General features: G+C 42.1%; 1 protein-coding gene across 16 annotated transcripts in view; it reads left to right on the forward strand.

The window, feature by feature from the left end:
* LOC406124 (gamma-aminobutyric acid receptor subunit beta) overlaps positions 1–26,602 on the forward strand; it is an 86,682-nt gene that overhangs the window by 43,178 nt on the left and 16,902 nt on the right. For 8 of the 16 annotated variants that reach the window (XM_006565101.3, XM_006565095.3, XM_006565098.3 and 5 more), the window contains exons 2-5: positions 211–308; positions 6,272–6,339; positions 23,292–23,518; positions 24,273–24,355. In XM_006565101.3, coding sequence (XP_006565164.1) covers positions 211–308; positions 6,272–6,339; positions 23,292–23,518; positions 24,273–24,355 — 476 coding nt within the window. Of the gene's footprint in view, positions 1–210; positions 309–6,271; positions 6,340–11,352; positions 11,421–23,291; positions 23,519–24,272; positions 24,356–26,602 lie in introns of those variants that run through there. The other 8 variants (XM_006565102.3, XM_006565105.3, XM_006565096.3 and 5 more) reach the window with 2 other exon arrangements.

Raw genomic sequence — 26,602 nt, forward strand, 5'->3', positions numbered from 1 at the left:
CTTTTTTTCAAACTTACGTCTTCGTTCGCCACTGTTGGACGAAACTTTAACACTCAAACAACACTCGACTCTTTTTCTTCGTATCGTCATATTAAAAAGTATATACACGTGTTGCTTCCGAGAGACACACATTTGTTGCCCCGTAATTTAACTCTTTAAGAAAGGAAAAAAATGGGGGAAGAAAAATCGTTATCCTTTTTTATATTGCAGAACCGGCGGAGGCAGTATGCTGAATGACGTCAACATCTCCGCGATATTGGACTCGTTCTCCGTCAGTTACGATAAAAGAGTAAGGCCGAACTACGGAGGTGAGTAGGGGACGTTTATAACGTATATCTTTTTCTCTCTCTATCTATCTCTCTCTCTCTATCTATCTCCTGCCTATCGATAGTCTGATCATTGGACCACACTCTGTATATGTGGTAGAGTCGATATATCGTGTGGCAAAACCGCAATCGATGTGGTGAACAAACAATCGACGGGACTGTTAAACTCTATCCTACTTAAAACTGCCAGCTAATTATCTAGTTTTGCTAAAAAAGAAAAAATGAACCTAACCTCTATATATATATATATATATCCAGGTATATAACAGAGGATCGTTTTATTAAAGTTTTGCCCACGATGTACGATCTTGACTTTTTTTTTCACTCGCATATAATATATACCCCTACGCTTACTCGTCGCATTTCCGATAGTCGTTGCACGGACTGGGCGTAAGAAAAGAAAAAAATGAAAAAGAAAAGATCCCTCGTCCCGCAGCGAACGAGGTATTCACCGTTTTTTTAATTTATTTTACGAATTTATAATACAATTATAATGTTTTCGAGGAGAAAAAAAGAAAAGGAAAAATTCGACGAAAGGTGGAAAACTCGTTCCCTGCGCGCACCGTGTACGAATATATACCAACCGTGTGCTTGGGACGTAAATGGGGGATGAAGATTCGATTCGATCCGATTCGTTTCGACTCGACTCGAAGTGGCTATGTAGCCACAGTTGTACTAATGTAGCCGGTGCTGAAACGTTTTCCCTTTGATGACAAACGGATCGTCAAGTTCCCCCCTTCCTGGGGGGGAAACGAGCGGCGAAAGGATAAAGTTGGGATCGATTCGTGGGGAATTTAAAATATCGGGGAAGGGATGTTTTTTAAAACGTGGGTGAAACGTGGGTTGGGGATAATGAACGAAAAACGGGGGAGGGGGAGGAAACCGTTTGTTGATCGGTACGTGACAAAGGGATGGAAAAGCGCGACAATGGATACGGAGGATGGAGGGAACGCTTGGGGAAATATTTTTGACGCCGCTTACTCTCTCGTCGCGGCCGATGCAGAGAGGAATATTCGGTACAATCGGAGAAGGGGGTGGGCTCGAGTGGAAACATCCGAAAAATCCTCAGAAGCGAACGACGAGTAATTCGTTGTTTTTTTTTTTTTCCTTCTTTCTCGTTGACGATAGTTTTATTGCCTCGATTCCCCCCTAGGAGGAGATCGACGACGAGTTTTATCCGAATCGTTTACGTTTATTCCGCGCGTGTTACGTGAAGAATTAAACGTTCGGATTATTGCATCGATATCGCTACAATCTTCCCCGATAATAACGGATATTTTTACGCGCCCCTTTTCCAAGCGTTTCACTTTGTTGGGAAGTTTGTACAGTTTTTTTTAAATACGATTCTATCATAGATTAAATTTCGTATCGAGAAATAGAATAAAATATATATTCTATTTCTTAAATCCTTCTATAACTTTTGTTCACACAGAAATTACATTCCCTTCGATACAATTCTATGAGTTAAAAGGGGAAAGAAAATTGTTAAAAAAAAATTTGTTTGCAATTAAAAATATATATATTATATGAAACGACGCATAACGTAAAGTAACACGTTCGCAAAGCTGTGGGGCGAGATTCGGGCCAGGTGGCGACCGAGGGAACGGTTCGAAGGAATTTGTTTACGGATCGAGTCGGCCGCGTTTCAATTGCCGCGATAAAGTCGAATTTTCGAGCGGCCTCGCGGAGGCAGGGCGGGGCTGGGCCGCTTCGATAAAACTTGGATCGATGCTGGGACGCGGCACGGGTTGCCACGGGTTACCGTTAACGGCATCTCTCCGCTCCGGCCACGCTCCAGCCGCACAGTTCTTCACCTTCGATTACAATTTCAACATTGATTCCATCTCGATTCCGTCCCCGAATTTCCGCGGCCAATACGCGCGAAAAAAAGGAGGAGATTCTCATGGGATGAGAACGAAGGATGTTGATAGGAAGAGAAAACGAGCGAGTTTCTCGATAAGGATTTTGTAAGATATGTAATCTCGAGGATGTTCAAAAGATGATGACATCTTGAAATTAATTGGTAATCGTTGGAATGATGGTACTTTGTTTATTCATTTTGTTCTTTGATTCGAAGAATATATTTGATGCCTTAATAAAATTTCCTTTTGGTAATCTTGATTATTATATATAAATATATTAATAATAAATATATCAAGTCAGTTTTCTTGATTCGAATATATTCAATATTGAGCGAAAACTAAATAGTGACGAGAGTAAAATTGATCGAAGAGATGCCCTGTTTCCGGGCTTTGGATTTTTAAAAGGCAATTAGAAACGGGGATGGAAATATAGAATAAGAAATTGATCGATATTCCGGACTGTCAATCCAACTAGCCTCTAAGAACGGTTAATCTATTTCTGATCAGTTCGATATTCGGACTGAAAACGAGAAGCGAAGTTCTTGTCAGAGATCGATTCTTAACTGGAGGCGTGATTCGATCGGTATTCAAATCAGCCGAACAATTAACACTCGAATTAGTCGAGGGCCAATCGCTGGTCAACCAAGATCGTAGCTTCAAACAAGAAGCTAATCAGCTCCCACTCTAGGATTAAAGGATCCAATCGAAGGATTCGATAACGAAAACGATTATTCCTCCTCAATTTTTCTTTTCCTTTTTGTTCCAGAAGAACGAAAAATATTCTATTTACAATTTAAATCTTCTTTTACGAGATACATTTAATTTATACTGCACATTTTTACAGAGAAAATATTTCTTGATAAACTTTTCAATTATTTCACTCGTGCAAACAAATTCAATGCTATCAAAAAAATAATATACACAAGATAAAAGTATAACTCGTTTTTATATTCTCTGTATAATAAAATATATTCCCAGTCTGGAGCCTTCCCACCAGTTTTTCACGACTTTTCGTTCGAGAAGCAATCGTAGCAAGCTACCAATTTCGATTCGATTCGATCTCGAGACGAAAGACAGAAGAACACGAAAAAGGGGAGGATGCACACAGTTGGCGACGAACGCCACGGTTAACGAGATCCAGAGGGGGGAGGGAAAATTTCGTACGATTCTGGTCGCGAACGTGAGGTGGATGAAAGGTGAAACGGTAAACAGCAACACGATTTATTTATTCGGGAGCGGGACGTGCGCGTTCATTTTCATTCCCCTCCCGTTCCCCACGCTGGGACGGTTCCAGGGGCCGACTCTTGACGCTGGCCAAGAGCCACGTTGACCCACGGAGGCGTGCCCACAATTGCGGTTTCTTGCTCTTTTCCCGCAGGAGACAATGTGCCATGGGATATACCCCTCCTCCCCCCACTTTTCCTCCACGAAAAGTGTGCCGACCGCGCGAATTACTGCTCCGCCGCCTCCTATCGTTTCCACCCCGAGACGATCGATTGCTATTCCACCATTTTACAAACGAACGATAGGCCCACGAGATTCCAAGTACGAGAGAAGAAGAATCTGTAGAATTACGTACGCGTGTTTCGAAATAATTCTTCGGATGCGATACATATGGAAATTATATCTTTCTTTCAATGTTGAAATATTATTAATATTTGTAATGAATCGAATTATCGAGGAAGGTGGAAAAACTCATTGGAAACTCATTTCTTCTTCTTCCCCTTAGAAACAATTCGTATTTCAAGTATTTGATCCGATCGAATCCAAGATAACGTGTCTCTTTAATTAAAATTAAATTCAATCGACAAGATTCTTCCAAATATTAAAATGTTAAAAGAGAAGAATCGTTACTTTTCATTCATGGAATAAGAAGGGAAAAAATTATCGTATATCGTGTATGGATTGATCCGCGACGCAGGAATGCGAAATATCCGTCGTAAATAAGGAAGCCTATCGCGGAATTTCATTCGATACCCATCGTCCGTTATTTTCCTATGTCTCTCCCTCTCTCTCTCGATATTTCTCGTCCAATAGAATGCATTATAGCCCGCGTCTCGAATTTATCGCTGGCCAGGCAAAAATGCCTATAAATCCAAGGAGAGAATTTTCAATGCCCCCCCCTCTTCTTACTTTTTTACCACCGCTCGGCAAAGCGGGCCACGGAATCGGTATCGGTTTCCCGTTCGAATCCTCGTCGATCCCTCCATCTCGAGAGGGGGGAGGGAGGGAGATGGAGAGCCAGGGCCGAGGATTCGAGACAGGTTGGATTTACTAGATCCCCTAGTAGGGTAGGTTTTAACATTTAAAATTTAAATGGCCACCGCTCTTTCTCGAGAAACGGGATAAATAGATCCTCCCTGCGGCTTCCGACTGTAACCGGTCCTCGTTCGATATTCTTCTGGATGGATTTCTCCTCCCGTTCTTAAAGTACAAAAAAAAAAAAAATCTACGACAACTATCCCTTCGAGTTTCGAATTTTTTTTCTCCCCCACTCCACACCGTTGAAACTCGTCGCTGGGCTCGTCGGTGTACATTTAGCGAGCAAACAGAATATTCGATCGATGAGTGGCCACGTAATTCGATATAGTTCAAGGACTGTATGGTGCAACGATGCGCCGTTGGGTGTTCGTTAAACCGCTGATCGATGATGAGGGAGGGCGTAAAGATTCGTTGTTGTTAGCTGTAACGATGTTGCGACGCCGAGTATCTTCGATGAGACTTCGATGTGTGTGTATCAGAAGCGGTTCTTAATAAGGATGGAATATTGAGATGTATCGAGAGGCTGATACTGAATACCGATCGTTCGTCGTGATAAAAATAATAGAACGGAATGGATAGAGTGGATACAGAAGAATCTAGAGAGATAATATTAATCGGATGAATGGAATATTAAATTCGAGAAGTAATGTTTAAAACGAGGGAATATATATACTCTCTCTCTATCTATCTTTCATCTAACGCAGAATTAAATGGTAAATTAGAAAGATTTAAGTGTTTTATTTACAATTATTTTGCTATACGTATAAAAATAACGTCAATGAAGATCAATTCTTTTTCCCTTAAAATAAAATTGATCAGTTAGCCTCGAATTTTTGTTCGTATTTTTTATTTTTTCTTTTTTTTTTTTAACAACGCCTCCTCTTTTGGCGGCGATTCGTGGCCCGGAGAGGTAAGCCACGCCGACGCATTTCAATTAACTACCAGATACCACGTTCGACCGCCGCGTTTTCCAACGCCGACGTTGTATACCCGTCATTGTGAAATATGTGTCCCATATGGAACGTTCACCGGCTGTAGGGTTTTAAAAACATTCCAGAAATGGAAATGAAGATGTATATACGTTTCACGCAAACGTATTTTGCCTGTACAATGTTTACGAGTCAACTTTATTCCTCTTCTTTTTCCTTATTTCTTTCTCGCTCCAACTCTTCTCCAACTATCCTCTTTCCCTTCTCGATCAAATTCGAGAATTCCTTTCGAGATCAATCTCTCGGAACGAGTATCGATAAATTAACACGTAAATTTAATACAAGTTTAATTAAGAGAATATTCGTTGAATATCGAATAACGTTAGTTTTATTTTCTATATAAAGAAAAGGAGGAAAAACGTTTCCAAAGAGTGAGAAAGTGATAAGAGGCATCGAACGTTTCAGCACCGCGAGTATCGATGGAAAACGGTAAATAGATAAATAGATAACCAAGCACACGTGTCAACTGGTGGTCCTCTAATCGAGAGTAATTACCACTTTCAGCGTTCCATCCGATGTAGCGATATATATATACCTACTCGATACCCATGACATTCCACACTCACAGTATATATATATAAAAATAATAATAATAATAATTCACGAAATGAAACGAAAAAAAAAAGGAAAAAAAAAATAATATATATATACCATACATACATATGTGCTTAGATATCGTAAAGAGAATATGATAAGATATAATAATAATAATAATTTATAACAAATCAGTGAACCAAAAAAAAAAAAAAAAAACAATGCCATAGTCACCCCATCGTGTAACTTGTCCGCGGCCGGAAACGGCCGACTCAGTCTGACTAACCTTCGATTTCAGGTCCTCCTGTCGAGGTGGGCGTCACCATGTACGTCTTGAGTATCAGCTCGCTATCCGAAGTGAAAATGGTACTATACCTCCTAGGTCTTACTCAGTCATATACGCTGATCAAATCGACTTTATCTTAAAAATATTCATTTTCGATCATTCGATTAAAGAAAAAAAAAGAAAAAAAGAAAAAGAAAACATTCTCCCCCCCCCCCACCCCCTACCCCCATTTGCCCGAGCAACCACGTTTCTCTTTATATCAATGTATAACGAAACCGTGTATAACGAAACAAATCGTCGATTGGCCGTCAATCGTTTATTGCCCACGATCTTTCATGTACATATATATATAACCCGACACGATGCACATTTACACACGGAAAAAACATCCATTTATATATATATATATATATATATATATATATATATATATATGTATATATGTACATATATATGTATATATACACACGTGAAACAACGAACACACTTATATACATATATATTATTACGCACACTTGTCTCATTACGTCACACTTACAACGTGAGTGCATGCACGCGCACAGGAATGCAAATAGATTCTCCTTATGAAGCTCCTTCGTTCCTTGTCGCTGGCATAACATTCGAAAATATCATAGCTGATAGCCTTTTTTTTTTTCCCCCTCTTTCACGCGAGCAAAAGTAAGTTGGAAATGCTTGGTATCTACAGTTTTTCTATGCTCGAAATAAGCGAGATATTTTCAATTTTGAAAAGGAACCGCGAAATATGGCGGCAAATAAAATGGTGATTTATTTTTTGGTAATTTATTATACCCACCGAGTAAAATAACTGGAATAGAGCGCAAAGTTAGAAAAAAGCTGACGGTGAGTATCGAACCTTTTTTTTTTTTTCTTTTTCCTTCCAAAGCTCGAATTTGCATTTGTACATGTATACACTATGGATGTGTACGTATCTTCATTGTGTTTGCATCGTAATATATATTTTAGAGAAAAAAAAGAAAAGAGAAAAGAATCGTGCAATTATCACGATGCAAATCGAAAAATCCTCGTTTAAAAAATTTTTTAAAATTTAGCGAAAGATATGATTGATTAGCTTTCTTAGATTAGATAGAATTAGAAATACAGCATGGATAGAGGAAAAAGTGTTTAACACCGATCACTCGAATCCCCAATATTTGCCCAAAAACCTATTCCAGTTATTTTATTCTCGTATACATATTTATAAAAAAAAAAAAGTTGCAAAAAAAAGTTTATACATTTATACACACTCTACGATAAACTCGAACGCAACTCCCTTCTATTATCCATTAATTTTCCATAAACGACGTAGCAATACGATCGCCATTTTCTTTTCAAAAACCGACGATCATCGATCATCGCCCGCCGAAAAGAAAAAAAATCCCTCCTCCTCCTTCTCCTCACAGAATAAACTTTCAAATAACCGGAGGACAAAGAAGCGTTCGAAGTTTTAAATACAATTTTCCGGATTACTTCTCCGGATTGGATGTCGGCCGATCGCGCAATAACGTCGCCGTGATCGATCGCCACCCCGTGAGAGACGTGCACGAGATAATCGATTAATTGCAGCCCGGCCACAGGAAATTCGTACGTTTAATCCGGTTCTACGCGAGGGGGGAGGGAAAAGGAGATAGGAGGCGAATAGGGCGTTCGTTCGTTCCTTCGCCTCCCCTTTCTCTTCCCCCTCCCCGCGCGTCGAGGGCCGATTGGCGTTCCTTCGGATGAAATTAGTTCGGTTGCCGTGCACAGAATCGCATCGCCTCGGGCTTCATACTCCTTTGATCTACTCCTAGTTCGTCGCGAGTCGAACACAATCGTGTAACGCGATTACGATCGGGCCGATCATTTCAGAGGTGTACAACCATTCCTTGACGCTGATTGATCGAAATTTTTAATTCATCATGTCAATGAACGAATATACGACGATACGAATATGGGACAGATTGATTTTTTGAAAAAGGAATAAAATGTTTGTTCTTTTTCGTGGCAAATGTTTCTCTCTATCTCTCTATCTCTCTATCTCTCTCTTTGCATAGTATTTTTTTTTTCTATCAAGTTTATCAAACGAGAGTATCTAACGGATGGTAATTAAGCTTCCGTTTGTTTGGTTTTTTTTTTTTCTATTGATTTTTCTGAATTTTTTATTTTATATTTTGCGCACCGCCGAGAGTATTCGGTATTGATTTTATCTTAGTGGAAAAGTAAAAATACATAACGGCGAAATTGTTGTTTCCCTCGGCTCGTAAACAATCGGATATCGTTCGTTCCCATTTCGAGTTGCAAAAAATGCGAATTTGGCTAACCTATGATATTTATACATGTCGAATAATAATATGTGTATATATATTTCGCGATGAAAATTAACAACGTTCGAGCGAGAAAATTTTTCTTTTTTTCTTTCAAATTTTTGTCCGAATCACTCGCAACGAGCCCAACACGACGCTTAAATAAAACCGTAAGTAATATCGAAGCGTAATATCGATTCAGGCAACATCGAGGCAGGCCAACGAAACTTGGTCGAAAGGTGCGATGATCAAGCTTGATTGACATTGCATTAACTCCGCCCGGTTGCCATGGTAGTAGCGACTCGTGTTAACGAGTTAGAGAATTAATTGTGCGCGTGCATGGACAACAACAACAGATACCAGACACCGGAAGAACACGAAGCCATTCTCGTGGCGCGAGAAACCACGAGCAGTAATAGATGTAACAGACACGACAAGAAAAAAAGGAAAAAGAAAAGAAAAAGAAAGAAAACACTACACCAACCGATACCAAAAATGGACAAAGTACTATTTCGCGCGTGTATGAGACGTATCAAAATGCTCGCAAAAAAAGTAGGCTACACTCAGAAAAAAAAAGAAAAAAAAAAAAGGATCGAATTCTAAATCGTAGATAGAGATCGGCTCGTGACAATAGTGATCTGGCCCCGTGATATACGTATTGAATGGTTTGTATTTGTTATTACACGCATAGTTTTTAGATGAAGCACAAACAAGTATCTATTTATTACCTTATTTTTTTATTCACTATCTCTCTCTCTCTTTCTCTCTCTCTCTATTTCTCGTCGAATCAAATGATGACGAGATTATGAGTACTACTATTACTACTGATTTTTTTTTTCTTTTTCTTTGCATATTGTATTTACACACACACACACACACACACACACACACATATATTCTGATATAATACGGCCTGATCTTAAGTTTTTCCGAGTGTAGACCAAGTTTATTGAATTCATCACTATCTTTTGCTTGTTACTTTCTTCCTTTTTTTTTTTTTTAGCTTTTTCTTTTTAAGCTGGTCTGCTCTTGCAACGAAATTATTACGAAAAAAGAAAAGAAGAATCGTGATAAGAAAGATGATGAAACAATGAACAATGTTATGTTTCCTCTCTAAGTAGAAATAAATAGTATCTTGTTCAATTTTGGACTCTCTCTCTCTATATATATATATATGAATATATATTATATATATATATATATATATATATATATATATATATATATATTACATTATACGCACGAATCCGTCCCGTTTAGATCATTTTTTTTTAGACGCTAGCTGCTATGCCGCGGTTGCTAAGATGGGCTGCCCGCCTGCCACCAATTATATTATATTATATTATATTATATTATATATATCTCTCTCTCTATATATATATTATATATTTTATTCCGCCCGACAATTAAACACCCCTGTTGCCCCTTTTTTTCTGCCCCCGCCGCCGCCGCCGCCGCCGCCGCCCGCCCGCCCACCCCCGACCCTCAGCCCATCACCACCGTTCACCGTTCACACTTCTGTCTTCACACACCCCACCCCACCCCGCCCCCCTTGTGTCTGACACCGCACGTATCACACGTTCGTTCTCGAACACGAAAAAAAAAGAAAAGAGAAAAAAGATATCACGAATGTTTAGCATTATCACTCGTCTCGAAAACGACGTTCACACGATTGAAAAAAAAAGAAAAGAGAAAAGAAAAGAGACGTGATTAGAGATCAAGTGACAATGAATCTTTCTCCTTGTTGTGAATATATATATATGCACGCTTCTCGAGAGAAGACGAAAGAACGAGATTGAAATAAAGAGAGAGGGAAAGAGAGGGAGAGAAGGAGAGAGTTAGAGAGAGACGGAAGGAAAAGAAAAAGAAAGAGTTACGAATGATTGTGAACGGAGGAATAAAAAATGATGAACGTCGAAAGAACGTGAAAGAATCGACACACGGTTCAGGGGGGATGGATGGACAGGTGGATAGAAAAGGAAAAAAGAGACAATTGAAAAGTACATAGAACTACTTTTCCAAAAGTATTATAGATATATTTGGCGCGATTTAATTAATTATGTATGATAACTCGCTGCAAAGAAACTGAAATCGTGTGAAGAAAAAGAGATTGAATGGAAAAGAAAAGGATGAAAAGAGTATAAAGAAGAAACGAAAGAAAAGATATAATAATTGAGTGAAGTAACGTCTCAATTTTGACTCAACGCGTGACTGTGATGGGTGTGTATATACATACATATATATATATGTGTGTATATATATATATATATATATATATATATATATATAAAATAAGAATTATATATATATATATATACACGCACATATATACATATATATATATATATATATATATATATATATATATAAAAAAAGTCAAGTGTAAAAATAATTCTTCTAGCTTGGAAAAGCAACGTGGCCGACGAGTGCTGTTGAGTGATTTGGTTCCGTGCAGGGTGCGAGCTCTCTTCGACTTGTACGCTTGCATTTTACCCCTGATTCGGCTCGAAAGAAATATTCTCGAATGTATACGAACGGTATATATACTTCTCCCTCCCCCCTTTAATTAAATCGATTCAATATAATATGCCACATAGCTATTCGTCTTCCAACACGAATCACCATCACCCACCCCGCGCTCGAATCAGGGGTAATAACACGCGAACTTTTGAACCGTTGTCCTACAAACGTACAAACGTACACACAATTGTCACAATTGTACGGTATAAGTTTAGAGATACATATAGCGGATCAATCAAAGCGACCAAGGCCGGATGGTTTTGTTGATTGCAGGTCCACCAGTGGAGGTCGGAGTCACCATGTATGTCCTCAGCATCAGCTCCGTGTCCGAAGTGTTGATGGTACAGTTTGCATTCTCAAACTCATACAGAACTCACAACGAACTCAGCCGTCCGTTTCATTTCTTTTTATTGCTACTTATACACTTATTTCCCTGCCCCCTTTCCCCTCTATCACTCTTCTTCGTGCGTGTACCGTCGCGCGTTTATCTCCCCACCCCCCCAAGCCAACTCCCCCCTTTTTTTCGTCCACCACGCGTTCAATTCGAAGACCGATCGCGAAGGGTTCGATCGATCGATCGATCGTGTCGAGATCGAGCGCGCCGCTCATTCCACTATGCCGCTTGTTTCCGATTGTTTGTTTCGCGATTATCCAATCCGCGCGCGTGCAACGAACGTTCAATCCCGGGATTCGACAAATATCGGGGATCCGTGAAATTCGAACGAGGAGACGTACGTCGTAATAAATATTCGTGTGAATATTCATTCGTTCAACGTTTCGCGTTGTGTGTCCAGAAAAAAAAAAGAAAAATGACGTGACTCGTTCACAGCACCGGTGGAATCACACCATATAAAGATTTTCGAGAGAGAAGACAAACGTGAAGACAAATGTGGCTGCGTGGTATTTCGTACGCGCGTCGAAATCTCGAGGAATTCTCGGCTCGGTTGCAAACGTGCGCCAAGAGACGCATAGGCATCGCGATTCGCGATATTTATGTTGGCAGCAAGGGGCATATTGGCACGTATATAAACACACACGTTTGCATACATATTGCGTATATATACGTGTATACGTGTGTATATACCTGTATACACATACACGTGCCGAACAACACGACACACCGTGGGGGGAAAAAGACATATATACACATACACATATACACACACGACACACCCTACACGGATGGCCTACTAACCTACGTTTTTATAGCTCGTCACAGCTGTTTGGTTGGCTGAACTGTTACAAGGGAACCTTGCTACGTTCCACAGTCTTCGCAAGATATATTCTTGTCCACTTCGTTTATGGTTTATGGTTGACTCGTTTAATTCGATTTGCGATGTTTCTTTCTTGTTGCATGGCCCTACCCGCAGTTGCTCGAATCGGCGACCAACGAAAAACGAGTACGTTGTACTTTGACGGAAACGAAGGCTCTCGAAAAAGGGAAAAAAAGGAGAGGGAAGGGGGGGATAGAAAAAAATTCGTTCGATCGCGCGCGCCAACTCGCTTTTCACCCGTTTTTTTCCCTCCGCGCGATTTTATCGTTCCCTCCCTTCCTCCCTCGATTCGTTTTATCGCGCATAGAACGGATTTACAACGGAACCGAGGGACGAAGGCAAACAGTTGGGACAGTATTCCAACTTTTCTAGATTCGAGAGGGTGAAAAATATCGCGTGAAACGTATATCGCTGTCCGCAATTTTGTCCAAATTTCCGCCGATTCTTTTTTTTTACTTTCCTTTTTCTTTTTTTTTTTTTTTCCCTCCCGCGAGTTTCAGTTCCAAGCTCGAAGTGGACGAGTCGCGATTCGAGCGCTGCAGGCCGCACATACGTTGAGGCACGCATATATACGCGTAGACGTACACGTACTTTCGCAATCTCTAAATGTATACGTATATAAGCGTGTATACAGCGTCACGTATGACATATATATATATATATTTATATCTATATATATAAATATATATATATATATACTATATAAATATATAATATATATAAATTTTCTTTCTCAATATTTAAGATACGTATATATATAGCGTAATCATATATGACGTATTGTGTATTGCGTATACTCCTACTGTAGTATTCAAAGATGTCTGTTCCGGTGTCTGCAATCAGTTTCAAACTGGCGCGAGAACTGGATCGGATCAATTTTTTTCGCGGAGAATAAAATTCGCGACTCTCCTCCTCCTTCTCCCCGTCGAGATAACAAAGAAAAGGGAAAATCGTCATCATTTCGCGATCCAGGGATGCGAGTTTGAGAGCTGAGTGCACGAGGCTGGACCCCAGGTGTTGAGCCCTGTGCGGAAACCAAATCAAGTCGACACTGTCACCTGGGACGTGACTCGCGATTTTTACACCCGTTGGCGAGCCTCCTTCTTCGTTCCTCTCCTCTCTCTCTTCTCCATCATATGTATATATATATATATATATATATATATATATATATATATACATCCAATCATCTCGTCGAACTTGAAAAGACTTGTTCTCCATTTCGAGGAGAGTAGCCAATTTTCCTATCAATTTGCCGTCCCCTTTCATCTTTCCTTTCAGAATTTCCACAAATTCGTTCGTCGAGGTCGCATCAGCCAACGACTCTCTTTCTCTCTCCTTCTCTCCCCTATCTCTCCCCCAGATTCTGGACATTTCATCATCAGACGGACGTTTCTCGGGTCGGTTCGTTTAACCAAAAAAGGAGCGGAAACAGTGGCAAAAGAGAGAGTCCGTGAAACAATCGAACGATATATAATGTTCCCCCTCCCCCCTCGTTTCCTCAAAATCCCTGCTTCCTTTCGGCCAGCCGACGAACGCATAGAAATATACATGAAAGAAAAGGAAACAAAAAAAAAGAAAAAGATAGCTTCGAGATTACAATAAATCGTGTCGATAGATTAGATCCATATAATTTATATTATATCACTGATGTACTATACGACACCTGTTTCGATTCAAGCCAACGTGTCATTGTCAATGTGCGCGCGCTTCTGGTCGCTTCTATGAATCACTACGATCTTACACGCACGCATATTCCAATATCGCATCGATATTTATGCGTGTGTGTTCGCGCGCTTGCACAAAGTCACACGCGTGCACGATAATAATCCACGCACGCAGGTGTGCCGCGAGATTATGCGCACGCAGAATATCACCACAGAATCTGGCCGCCCGTCGAGGACAGCACAATGTGAGATTCATATTCACATTCACATCACTTGCCTTCTGTCATTCATCGTGTGTATATATATATATATATGTATATATATATACATACATGGCTGTTGCGTTTCTCCGTTTTTTTTCTTTTTTTTTCCCCTCTCTCTCTTCCAGTTTCGATTCGCTTGCAAGCTTCCGCTTTTGAAACCGCTTCTCTTTCTCTCTCTATTTCTTACTCACTCACTATCCATGTACAAGAGCCTTACCTGTATTACATAGCCGCTAGTAGTTTCGTATTCCTCCGTTTCTTGTCTCGTCTTCTTTTCCCATCTCGATGTTCACGTAGGCAAAAAAAAAAAACTACGCTTGCCCGCGCGCGCTACTTGCCTGCTCCCCTCCTTCCCTCCCCCGCGAACTCTCTTCTCTTGCCAAGGAAAAGTTTGCAAAGTGTCCTTAGATGGATACACTCAACGGGACGACGTTTCCTTGCATCGTTAGAATGTGCCCTCCTCACGAGAAAACGTGATTCCGAATCTGTATATATATTTCCGGATTGAGAGATAGGATATACATGTGAGATGCACGTGAGTTTTCATTATGAATCAAAATTTTAAATTTTGATTCCACCAATCCTGATCACTAAAGATTTTTTAAGTTAAATTTAAACTCTTAATCTTCAAAATTAAAAATAAAAAGTAATTTTTAAATCTTAATTATAAAGTGATTTATATCAATCATAAAAATATTAGAATCTTGTATATTATTCTAGCTTTATGGTCTGGAATACTAGGTTCATCAATAAGACTAATTATTCGAATAGAATTAAGATCTCCAGGATCATGAATTGATAATGATCAAATTTACAATTGCAACTAGACATGCATTCTTGATAATTTTTCCATAGTTACACCATTTCTAATTGGAGGATTTAAAAATTGATTAATTCCTTTAATATTCTTAGGTTCTTCAGATATAGCATTTCCACGAATAAATAATATTAGATTTTGATTTCTTCCATTCATTAATTATACTTTTATTCAGAAACTTATTCTATCCAAGACCAAGCACAGGATGAACAATTTATCGGCATATTTATATCATTCATCACCTCATCAGTAGTTTCTCGTTGGATCCTCGAGACGGATCGAGTTGAATATTTAATCGATGGAATATAAAAAGAGGGGAGGGGAAGGGAAAAAACGTAAGACGACGCAAATGTTACAGTGCGCATCGACGACACTGTGACCGCACTGCGCCTGGAGAAACGCCAAACGCGGGCAAAGCATGCCGCCGTGACAACTTGCCGCCCGAAGTGACATCAACGCCGCGGATTAGAAAACGTTTGCAATACGTTTTAATTAAAAATTTCGGATCCGTTGTGGAAAAGAAACGTTCCTCGCCTCCAATTAATATGACAAGTTTATCCATTTTTTTGTTTTCTTTTTGCCTTTTTGCGAAAGAAGCGATACAATTTTTTGAGAGAGGTTGCATATACAATGGCAGATGTATCGAAATATATCGCGGGATAGGATCGTTCCGAGCGAGTGCCATTTGAAGGGTGCGCTTCGTGAAAAATCTCGTGCGTGTCGGAAAAAAGTTACTTGTCGTCGGGTTACATGCATGCTGGAATTGCGCTCGTTGGAAATTTCCTAGTGTTTGATAGTAGTTATAACGGGAGATAATCTGATATCGTGTTCTATCGCTCGAAAAAGTTGAGAATTACACTTATAAACTCGTAAACGAGGTGAAATGAGCTTTGGATAGATCTCGAGGATTTTTTACGACCAGGTATTTTTCACGAGGATTTCTCTCTCTCTCTTTCTAAATAAAACGATATGTAGATGGAAACTTCTTTTTATTTTCATAAATCGTGTTCAGAGAAATTTAATTTTTATTTAAATATAAACGTGAATGCAAGAAAATGATTATTTTTTCATTTAAAAAACGATGGCTCGTTGAAAAATGAAAAATCATTTTTGACTTGAGGAATTTTATATAATTTCATTGACTTACCAACGAGAAACAGAGAATTCACTCTCGCTGTAAATTAAAGTTAGAGGTCTCGTCGTTCCGTTATAACGTTAATTTGAAACGAAATGGCCACTGTAGGCCACTTTTCTATCTATCCCTTTCTTCTTCTTCTTCTTATTTACGTCTTGCAACCCTCGAAGCGGTATCCAAGCATTGCAATAGCATAAATCCTTACGTTTATCCGGCATAAAACTTTCCGCGCTTGAAAACGTCACAAAAATATCGCGGCAAACGTATACAACGTCGATGACGGTGGTAAGCGTCGCCTCGGGTTGACATCTTTCCAGCATAGCATTGGAGTGAGTGTCAGCCGTTATTGGAGCTGTAAAATGTCCAAGTTCGTTCCTAAAGTTTCCTGAATTTCTCTCCCCCTCTCCTTCATATATATATATATATATATATATATATATATCTTTGTCCTCCCCCCACTCCTTCCTCAGCCAACAAAATTTCACACCTATAACGATCGTGAAAATTCCACTCGTACGTTTGTAATAGTCGTAAAAATTCTCGATGTACAACATCGACGGGGGATGAAGTGGAGAGGAGGGAGGGGAAAAAAAAGAGCGGAAATTCGCTCGCAGAGAGCGTTGGGAATCTACGAATTTATGGCGACAATTGTTATTTATCTTTGTCGTAAAACCCAACGATTCTCTCTCTCTCTCTCTCTCTCTCTCCCGCTTCCTTTCGTCGAGCGACCGAATCGAAACCATTTCCTTTTTTTCTCCCCTCCTTTTCTCTTATCCCTCGCTCAATTCTTTTCGAAAATCACGTATCTCTCCATGCGACATCCATGCTCGCCAAGCGCGCTTCACGATTCATAGAACGAAAAGTGTGTCTCACGTTTATCGCGAGAGAAGGTAAATGCAATTTGAGACAAATTGGGGATCTGTTCGATTCGGAAATGACGAAACGTTGCGTCACGAGATAATAAATCTTCAGATAGATAGATAGATGTATCGTTGCTCTCACGTGGAGAAATGTGTACGTGGAAATCGTCGAAAAAGGAAAAAAAAAAAATGGAAAAGATGCAAAAGATTATACATATATATATATTATATCAAAATTCTGATTTTGACGAATTTATAGTCGGCCGACTAAACTAAGTTTCAAGCAAAATTAATCGAATAGACAGAGGACAGAGAAGCGAAGATCAAGTTTTTTAACGATCCAATGATTATTAAAGATCGTCGACCTCGTGATTCTTTCTCGTGTATCACACGAGTAAGGTCGCAATAATAATAATAATAATAATAATTCGAAACGATTGGGACGAAGGACGATCATGTCCGATCACGAAAGAATTTCACACTTAAAGTTCCAACAACTTTCAGATCCTGCCGCATACCGTTGCTATGTATAACCACAAGTTTTCGAAGTTCGATTAGATATAAGTATTTATATTTAACGTTAGATAACGTAAGATTCGCATAGTGCATATATATATATATGAAATAAAAGGCAGTCGCATGTTCGCTTCGATAGCAATTTTTCGGTAGCATGCTTGCACGTTGTACGTTGTGATTGTAGTACGTTGTGTTGTGTCCAAGTAACAATAGTCTGTGTATGGAATATACATATAATCACCATATATATATACACGGTCCATGCACCTTAACCGCTTTCGCGTGTACACACGAGTTTACCTTATTCGCGTCGCGCTATCCCCCCTCCCCCCCGATTTCACTGAGATCGACCACGTCGACAGAAATCCGATCCGAGAGAATCGATCGAAACCATCTTATCGTTAAATAAACCTCGAACGAGTGCGTTAAATTTATAAAAGGAACGTCGAATTTCAATTTTTCTTCTTCATTCTTGGAATTTATGAATTACATCTGTTTTATTATCTGTCGAAACAATTTTTAATTAACTTTAACTAATTATTACGATAATATTCATATTCTATAAATCTTCTAAACTATTCTAAATTTCAAAAGTGTGTTAAATTTATAAAAGGAACATTGGATTTCAATTTTTCTTCTTCATTCTTGGAATTTATAAATTACATCAATCATGTTTTATTATCTATCGAAACAATTTATGATTAACTTCGTATTATTAATCGATGAAATTTAATTCGTATTCTAGATATTTTCTAAACTATTCTAAATTTCAAAAGTGTGAATTAATTTGTTAACAGAAATTCATTACGGATGATTTCTCAACGAAATTCGATCACCAATCTTTCATATCTTCGCCCTTTCACGTCTTTATTAATCTTTCGAGTGAAATGCAAATGGGAATCGGTTTACGATCGATGTCTTTACTCGTCTTTGGTGAAGCGAACTTTTAATAGAGTTAACTTGAACGTTTCAAATGCGTAATCGCGCCCCACTAATAATAGACTAATCAAGAAACTTTGACCTCGAATAATAAATCCAGGATCCCATCCGGATCGGGTGATCACGCTCCAACTATTCCTTGCCCTTCGGTCACTTAAACTTTCTTCGAGGCGCGAGTTACCTCGTCTCGAGTAAGTAGAAATTTACGGAGGACGCTCTCCCTGTCTCTCCCGGTCTCTCCCAGTCTTTCCTCGTCTTTCGCCGTATTTTCTTGTCTCTCTCCGTCTCTCCTCGTCTCTCCTTGTCTCTCCCGGGCTCTTCCTGTCTCTCCCGGTCTCTCCCCGTCTCTCCCGGTCTTTCCTCGTCTCTCCTGATCTCTCCCGGTCTCTCCCCGTCTCTCCCGAACTCTCCCTCTCTTTCCCGGTCTTTCCCTGCCCTCCCGGTCTTTCCCTATCTCTCCCTGTCTCTCCTAGTCTCTCCCGGTCTCTCTCCGTCTCTCCCGGTCTCTTCTCGTCTCTCCTCGTCTCTCCCGATCTTTCCATCTTTTCTCGTCTCTCCTTGTTTCGCCTCGTGTCACAGGGTCTCTCCCTGTCTCTCGCGGTCCCTCCCCGTCCTTCCTCCTTTCACCCCGTTTCACCAGGTCTCTCCTCGTCTCTCCTTGTCTCTCCCGGTCTCTCCCTGTCTCTCCCCGTATCACCCAGTCTCTCCCCGTATCACCCAGTCTTTCCCCGTATCTCCAAGTCTCTCCCCGTCTCTCCCGGTCTTTCCTCGTCACTCCTTATCTCTCCCGGGCTCTCCCCGTCTCTCCCCGTCTCTCCCGGGCTTTCCCCGTCTCTCCCCATCTCTCCCTGTCTCTCCCGGCCTCTCCCAGTCTTTCCTCGTCTTTCCCCGTCACTCTCGGTCTCTCCCCGTCTCTCCCGATCTCTCCCTGTCTTTTCTGGTCTTTCCCTGTCTTTCCCGGCCTTTCCCTGTCTCTCCCCGTCTCTCCTGATCTCTCCCGGTCTCTCCTCGACTCTCCTCGTTTCTCCCGGTCTCTCCGTCTTTCCTCGTCTCTCCCCGTATCACCCAGTCTCTCCCCGTATCTCCAAGTCTCTCCCCGTCTCTCCCGGGCTCTTCTGGTCACTCGCGAGCTCTCCTGGTCTCTCCCCGGCTCTCCTGGTCTCTCCTGGTCTCTCCTCATCTCTCCTCGTCTCTCCGGGGCTCTCCCCGTCTCTCCTGGTCTCTCCTGGTCTCTCCCTGTCTCTCCTGGTCTCTCCCGGTCACTCCCCGTCTCTCCCGGTCTCTCCTGGTCTTTCCCTGTTCCTCCCCGTCTCTCCCAATCTCTCCCCAGCTCTCCCCGGATCACCCAGTCTCTCCCCATATCTCCAAGTCTCTTCCCTTCTCTCCCAGTCTCTCCTCATCTCTCCTCGTCTCTCCCGGTCTCTCCTCATCTCTCCTCGTCTCTCCCGGGCTCTCCCCGTCTCTCCTGGTCTCTCCTGATCTCTCCCTGTCTCTCCTGGTCTCTCCCGGTCTCTCCCCGTCTCTCCCGGTCTCTCCTGGTCTCTCCCTGTCTCTCCTGGTCTCTGCCGGTCTCTCCTCATCTCTCCTCGTCTCTCCCGGGCTCTCCCCGTCTCTCCTGGTCTCTCCCTGTCTCTCCTGGTCTCTCCCGGTCTCTCCCCGTCTCTCCCGGTCTCTCCCCGACTCTTCCCGTATCACCCAGTCTCTCCCCATATCTCTTCGTCTCTCCTGGTCACTCCCGGGCTCTCCTGGTCTCTCCCGGTCTCTCCTCATCTCTCCTCGTTTCTCCCGGGCTCTCCCCGTCTCTCCTGGTCTCTCCCTGTCTCTCCTGGTCTCTCCGGGTCTCTCCCCGGCTCTCCTCGTATCAACAGTCTCTCCCCATATTTCCAAGTCTCTCCCCGTCACTCCCGGGCTCTCCCCGTCTCTCCCGGTCTCTCCCCGTATCACCCAGTCTCTCCCCGTATCTCCAAGTCTCTCCCCGTCTCTCCCGGACTCTCCTGGTCATTCCCGGGCTCTCCTGGTCTCTCCCGGTCTCTCCTCATCTCTCCTCATCTCTCCCGGGCTCTGCCCGTCTCTTCCGGTCTCTCCCCGTCTCTCCTGGTCTCTCCCCGGCTCTCCCGGTCTCTCCTCGTCTCTCCTCGTCTCTCTCGGGCTTTGCCCGTCTCTCCCGGGCTCTCCTGGTCACTCTCGAGCTCTCCCGGTCTCTCCCCGTCTTTCCCGATCTCTCCTCGTCTCTCCCGGGCTCTCCCCGTCTCTCCCGGGCTCTCCCCGTCTCTCCCAGTCTCTCCCCGTATTATCCAGTCTCTCCCCGTATCTCCAAGTCTCTCCCCGTCTCTCCCGAGCTCTCCTAGTCACTCCCGGGCTCTCCTGGTCTCTACCGGTCTCTCCTCATCTCTTCTCGTCTCTCCCGGGCTCTCCCCGTCTCTCCCGGTCTCTTCCTGTCTCTCCTGGTCTCTCCCCGGCTCTCCTTGTCTCTCCCCGTATTTCTTGGTCTCTCGCTGTCTCTCCTGGTCTCTCCCGGTCTCTCCCCGTCTCTCCCGGTCTCTCCTCGTCTCTCTTCGTCTCTCTCGGGCTTTGCCCGTCTCTTCTGGTCTCTCCCGGTCTTTCCCGATCTCTCCGTCTTTTCTCGTCTCTCCTCGTCTCTCCCCGTATCACCCAGTCTCTCCCCATATCTCCAAGTCTCTTCCCGTCTCTCCCGGGCTCTCCTGATCTCTCCCGATCTCTCCTCATCTCTCCTCGTCTCTCCCGGGCTCTCCCTGTCTCTCCCGGTCTCTCCCTATCTCTCCTGATCTCTCCCCGGCTCTCCGCGTCTCTCGCCGTCTCTTGTCGACTCTCCTTGTCTCTCCTCGTCTCTCCCGGTCTCTCCCCGTATTTCCTGGTCTCTCCCTATCTCTCCTGGTCTCTCCTCGTCTCTCCCCATATTTCCTGGTCTCTTCCTGTCTCTTCTGGTCTCTCCCGGTCTCTCACCGTCTTTCCCGGTCTCTCCTCGTCTCTCCTCGTCTCTCTCGGGCTTTCCCCGTCTCTTCCGGTCTCTTCGCGTCTCTCTTGGTCTCTCTCCGGCTCTCCGCGTCTCTCCCCGTATCTCCAAGTCTCTTCCCGTCTCTCCCGGGCTCTCCTGGTCATTCCCGGGCTCTCCTAGTCTCTCCCAGTCTCTCCTCGTCTCTCCTCGTCTCTCCCCGGCTCTCTGCGTCTCTCCCGTCTCTCGTTGACTCTCCTTGTCTCTCCCCGTCTCTCCCTGTCTCTCCCCGTATTTCCTCGTCTCTCCCTGTCTCTCCTGGTCCCTCCCGGTTTCTCCTCGTCTCTCCCGAGCTCTCCTCGTCTTTCCCGGTTTCTCCCCGTTTCTCCTGGTCTCTCCCCGTCTCTCCCGCTACAACATTTGATGAATTCGAGGATGGAAGTCGTCAATCCATATCCACACGATGAATCGAGTGATCAAAGTTTAAACGACGAACCTTGAATATTTGAGAAGGTTTAAATTACGCTATTTCCGTTAAAACAATGGCTATTTTTATAAAATATATTAAAAAACCGATTCTCCGATCTTCGATCAATTTATCGCGTGAAAATTTCAATTCGTATGTGTCGATTTCATCGTGGAAACGATAATTCAAAATCGTGACAATGGAAGAAGAAAGAATTGGGGATGTTTCCATGTTAAAAGACTTTGTTGATGAGGAACGTCGAAGAAGGAGGATCTCGATAGATGGAGTTCAACGCGTGTGTTCAAGTAGCCGATTTAACGCGTTACGATAACCACGACGCAAGATTATCGGCACAGACCGAGTGTTTCGTCTGTCGACGTTGTCACGATCTCAGTTCTGCGTTTCCTCCTCCCCAACAATCGATCGCTCGAGACGACACTTCTATCTTGTTACGATCGCGCCGCTTCACATTTTTTCCTTTTTTTTCCGTCTTCCTCCCTCTCGTTGTCGTTGTCGTGCCCCTCGTTGTCCCCCTCCCCTCCACGTGTTCAACCAACCCGATTCCGCGTACAAACATTTTTCTCCTTTTTTTTTTTTTTTTTTTTTAAATCTCGCGATCTTCCTCGTCGTCTCTCTTTCTCTCTCACACACACTCTTACTCTTATTCTCTCTCTCTCTCTCTTTCTCACGATCCCTCCGATAAAAAAAAAGAACACACACCAAACCTTCTTCTCCTTCCGCCTCGCGAGCAAAAAAAAAAAGAAAAAAAAGAAAGAAAGAAAAGAAAAGAGAGACGAAACGATACGCGCGAGAAAAAACGAGGAAAAAAAAACATGGAACAACGTGTTGAGATACGTTAAATTAAAATCGGATGTAAATGTAATCGATGGTTAAATCTGTCTTCGCATTCGACTCTACCGTTTTGCGCCCGTTCTTTTTCTCATTCGTTCCGTTCTATTTCCTTCTTTTTTTTTTAAGACAAATCAATACACGATTGATCAATCACGTCCGCAATCCCAATCCCCAATTTCTCACGAGGACGATTCGGGTGTTATTTAATTTTCTTTTTTTTTTTTTTTTAAAAATTATCATTCGACGTTATCGATCGATATAGCGTATACTCCAAACGTTCTTCCACCCTTTTCTTCGCGCTATCGTACATATATATATATATATATATATATATATATATATACATATATATACATATATATATATATATATATATATATGTATGTATATATATATGTGTATATATATACGGAGCACGTATTCGAGGGATTAATGAACGCGCACGCGTGCGTGTGTGTGTCTCGTACCAGGACTTCACGCTGGATTTTTACTTCCGGCAATTCTGGACGGATCCACGGCTCGCATTCAAGAAACGTACGGGGGTCGAGACGCTGAGCGTCGGCTCCGAGTTCATCAAGAACATCTGGGTACCCGACACGTTCTTCGTCAACGAGAAGCAGTCGTACTTTCATATTGCTACCACCAGCAACGAGTTCATTCGTATTCATCACTCGGGAAGCATCACGCGTAGTATACGGTGAGTTGTCTGCACAGTTGTCAATTTATTCCATAACACGTTGTGTTTCCCTACGCGTAAATTCAAGTGAGTATTTTTTCTCTCTCTCTCTTTTAATCGAAGCTGGTATTAAGATAAAAATGTTTATCGTTAATATTTTCTTTATAGTATTACACAGCAGAGAAATAGATAAGGATTTCGATATTGGCACCAATTTCTTATTTCTATATATATATATAAAATAAGATAGTGGGTCAGGAGCGATAATTTCGAAAAAGCGAAAAGACAGGGCGGGGCGTACACGTACGTTCAATATTTCACGGCTTTGGACCACGTCAAAAGTCTTCGAACTTTTTCGTAGTAATGGAATATATTCTCTGGCAGGAGGAGCCGCGATAAAACTGCCACGTTCAGACGCGATTTTAACCCCGTTTTGATACCACGTGCCGTCTCTAAACACCTCGAGAAAGCAGTTGTATACCCCAACCACGACAAATTTGTTCAAAGCATCGTTTCAGATCCTCTGCTTCCTTCCATCCCATCCCTTCTCAACGTAAAGTATTCTAGTGTCTATTCGGATTCACGTATAATTATATTATATTTTCGGTAACCATTTATGTTACTTTCGGATCTAGAGATTCGAGAAATTGAATAATTTCCAAAATTTAATCATTCGTTACAATTTCTCGTAAACGTGGGATGACTTACTATTATATTGCGAATAGAAGTTTGTATATGTTCACGAGACGAAATTAATGTTTTGTGTTTGTTGCAGTTTAACGATCACGGCATCGTGTCCGATGAATCTGCAATATTTTCCAATGGACCGACAGCTCTGCCATATCGAGATCGAGAGCTGTAAGTACGCACGTGCGCGTGTATAAATGCATACATACCGAAACGAAAAGTGACGATCTGAGAAAAAGTTCGACACCCTCGCCTCCGTCCACTGTCACAGAAACACGTTACATACGTATATATATATATATATATATATATATATATATATATATATACGATATAACACGAGAACATACAATCCAAATTCAATCATCAACAGTGTCGATCTTACGAACCGGCGATCGACTCATAGTCGAGCATGATGAATATTCTTTCTCAAATTTCGATGATGAAAAGGTCGATTGCCGATTCATTGAACTCAAACTGTACATCGCTTTCAGAATAAATCGTTTTTCAGATAAACTCAGGAAAAGCAACGCTTGTGTCGCGTCGACATTTGCGTTAACGTGAAGGGAAAAAAGAAACTTGAGAAAAGCTGGAAAATATTCTTCTTTTTTACACGCTCATACGAACGAAATATCGTTACCCAACAAATCCTTACAACCCACCCCCTTCAAACGCGACCGACCCCCGCTCTCTCTCTTTCCACACGAACTCTCTTCTCCCACGTCCCACGAGAATACTACACGATCCCTCTTCCGTATTCTACTCTCTCTTCTACCTCTCCCTCTCTGGCTATCTATCTATCTATCTATCTATCTATCTATCTATCTATCTATCTATCTATCTGTCTGTCTGTCTGTCCATCACTTTTACACGCTCACCAACACACGAATCAGTCACACGATCCGCGACATCGTCGTGGATCATTTTCATTCACTCCGTCCACTCACTCACTCACTCACTCACTCACTCACTCGCTCACTCACCAGCTCTCGCTCACTCTTATTGGGTTTTCTATAACGTTCACGATGACTTTTATACTATACGTCATGGCATCGTGAATGCAACGCCGAGCCGCATGCGTGCACCCCTTTTCGAGGGAAAAATAGTAAAAGGGACGACGAATAAAATAAATTTCAAGCGTAGCCAAACTGATCCGTCAAAAGAAATTTTTATATATATATATTCGAAGAAACTCATTTTCCACGAATCAGGAGAATCTCAATAGAGGAGTAATTGCAATATATATATATATATATATATATATATATATATATATATATATATTTCGAATGGGAAAGGACGCGCGCGGCTCGGCGACGAGGCACCAGTGTGCGAACAACAAGAGCACCTTGACGAGAAGCGTCCCCGCAATGGCATACGAGATACGATCGTCTCGATGCGTGTATCATGCAATCAATCCCTCCCCTGTTGACTCTGTTGACTCTCTTCAGCACGAAAGAAAAAAAAAAAGAAAGGAACGAGTCGATCAGACACACACACGGCTCGATCGGACGTGCCGCTGCGTTGTTTTTTTTTTTTTTTTAGGCTGCTAATAGCGTTGTTCGTTATTATTATCATTCACCAGAGAACGAAAGAAAATAAAAAAAAGAAAGAAAGAAAAGGCGAGAGACGAGCTAACGCCCCTGGTACAACACCGTACGCAGTGTACGGTGGCGCACGTGCGGGAAAACACCTGATCCTGACCACCACTTTGCGTGGGTGTAGATGCTGACGTGTGTGCGCGTGTGTATGCTCGAATATGTTTGAACGAATGAATGCGTGTGCGTTGTTCTTGTTGTTTCTTGTTGTTGCCACGAGCTCGCGCCGTTGATTATCTGCAAATTGCGCGAAACCGAAAGAGGATGCTCTCCCTCTTCTCTTTTTTTTTTTTCGGAATGAATCTTTGGAAGATATTTATCTCGAGGTAAGATAATATTTTTTAGGCGAGGATGAAAATTATTTATCTTCCCTCCGATCGAAACGTATTTTTCTCTTAACTCCTGAGAAACAATCTCCAAAATTTTTCTTCAAACGGGTTTCGCGCCCTTGAAAACATTTGATTTAATTTGTAGCTCAACTCGGATCGTTAAATCAGATGTAAAATTTCTATCCAATAAATAAGAACGGACAACGAATCTGGCATCTGGCAACGAATCTGGCTGTTAAACGATCGGGGGTATACGATAAAGCGTAATAAAAAAAAAGAAGGAAAGGAAAGAAAAAGTCGTGAAACGCATCCGGTGCCTTTGATTATACCAGAAGTCTAGAACGGAGATTGGTAATCTATACTGCGAACAATGGAAAAAGTTTCGCCCCTCCTTCGCCGAGAGAGAGAGATCTATATTAAAACTCAGCCGTTCGCGGGACGATACGACGACGAAAGGCCGGCGGAAGTCGGACGGTCGAGATATCAAAGTA

Source organism: Apis mellifera, linkage group LG7, assembly GCF_003254395.2.
Source record: "Apis mellifera strain DH4 linkage group LG7, Amel_HAv3.1, whole genome shotgun sequence".
In the NCBI taxonomy this organism is placed as follows: Eukaryota; Metazoa; Arthropoda; class Insecta; order Hymenoptera; family Apidae; genus Apis; species Apis mellifera.